The sequence below is a fragment of the Calidris pugnax genome, unplaced genomic scaffold (genome assembly GCF_001431845.1).
Source record: "Calidris pugnax isolate Ruff unplaced genomic scaffold, ASM143184v1 scaffold571, whole genome shotgun sequence".
NCBI classification, from domain to species: Eukaryota; Metazoa; Chordata; class Aves; order Charadriiformes; family Scolopacidae; genus Calidris; species Calidris pugnax.
The window spans coordinates 90,629-91,186 of NW_015091263.1; the positions used below are offsets into that span (position 1 = coordinate 90,629).

A 558-nucleotide genomic window follows, 5' to 3' on the forward strand; every position below is an offset into this window, starting at 1 on the left:
GTCGAAGCAGGAGGAGTTCTTCAGCCTGTCGCCGTGCCAGCTGGTGGCCCTGGTGGGCCGGGACGAGCTGAACGTGCGCTGCGAGTCGGAGGTTTTCCACGCCTGCATCAACTGGGTGAAGCGAGATTCGGGGGCCCGTCGCCCCTTCGTCCCCGCTCTCCTCCGCGCCGTCCGCTGCCACGCTCTCACCCCCCATTTCCTCCAAACCCAGCTCCAAAAATGCGAAATCCTCCGCTCAGACACCCCTTCCAAGGACTACCTCGCCCAAATTTTCCAAGACCTCACCCTCCACAAACCCACGGCCCAACCTTTCCCCTGCCGCACCCCCAAAGTCGCCCAACTCATCTACGCCGCCGGGGGTTATTTTCGCCAATCTTTGAGTTTTTTAGAAGCTTTTAACCCCCAGGACGGGTCGTGGCTGCGTTTGGCCGATCTCCAGGTCCCCCGCAGCGGGTTGGGGGGTTGTGCCGTGGGGGGGTTGTTTTACGCCGTGGGGGGAAGGAATAATTCCCCCGAAGGGAACACGGACTCGGCCGCCCTGGATTGTTACAACCCCAT

At 61.8% G+C, this 558-nt stretch overlaps 1 protein-coding gene across 1 annotated transcript in view; it reads left to right on the plus strand.

Annotated features, from left to right (window-relative positions):
* The window catches only part of KEAP1 (kelch like ECH associated protein 1), a gene marked incomplete at its 3' end in the record, with an annotated part of 4,855 nt that extends 4,302 nt beyond the window's left edge, over positions 1-553 (plus strand). The window contains exon 2 of the mRNA XM_014960484.1: positions 1-553. Within this exon, the coding sequence (XP_014815970.1) occupies positions 1-553 (553 nt within the window).
* Positions 554-558: the final 5 nt, after the last annotated feature.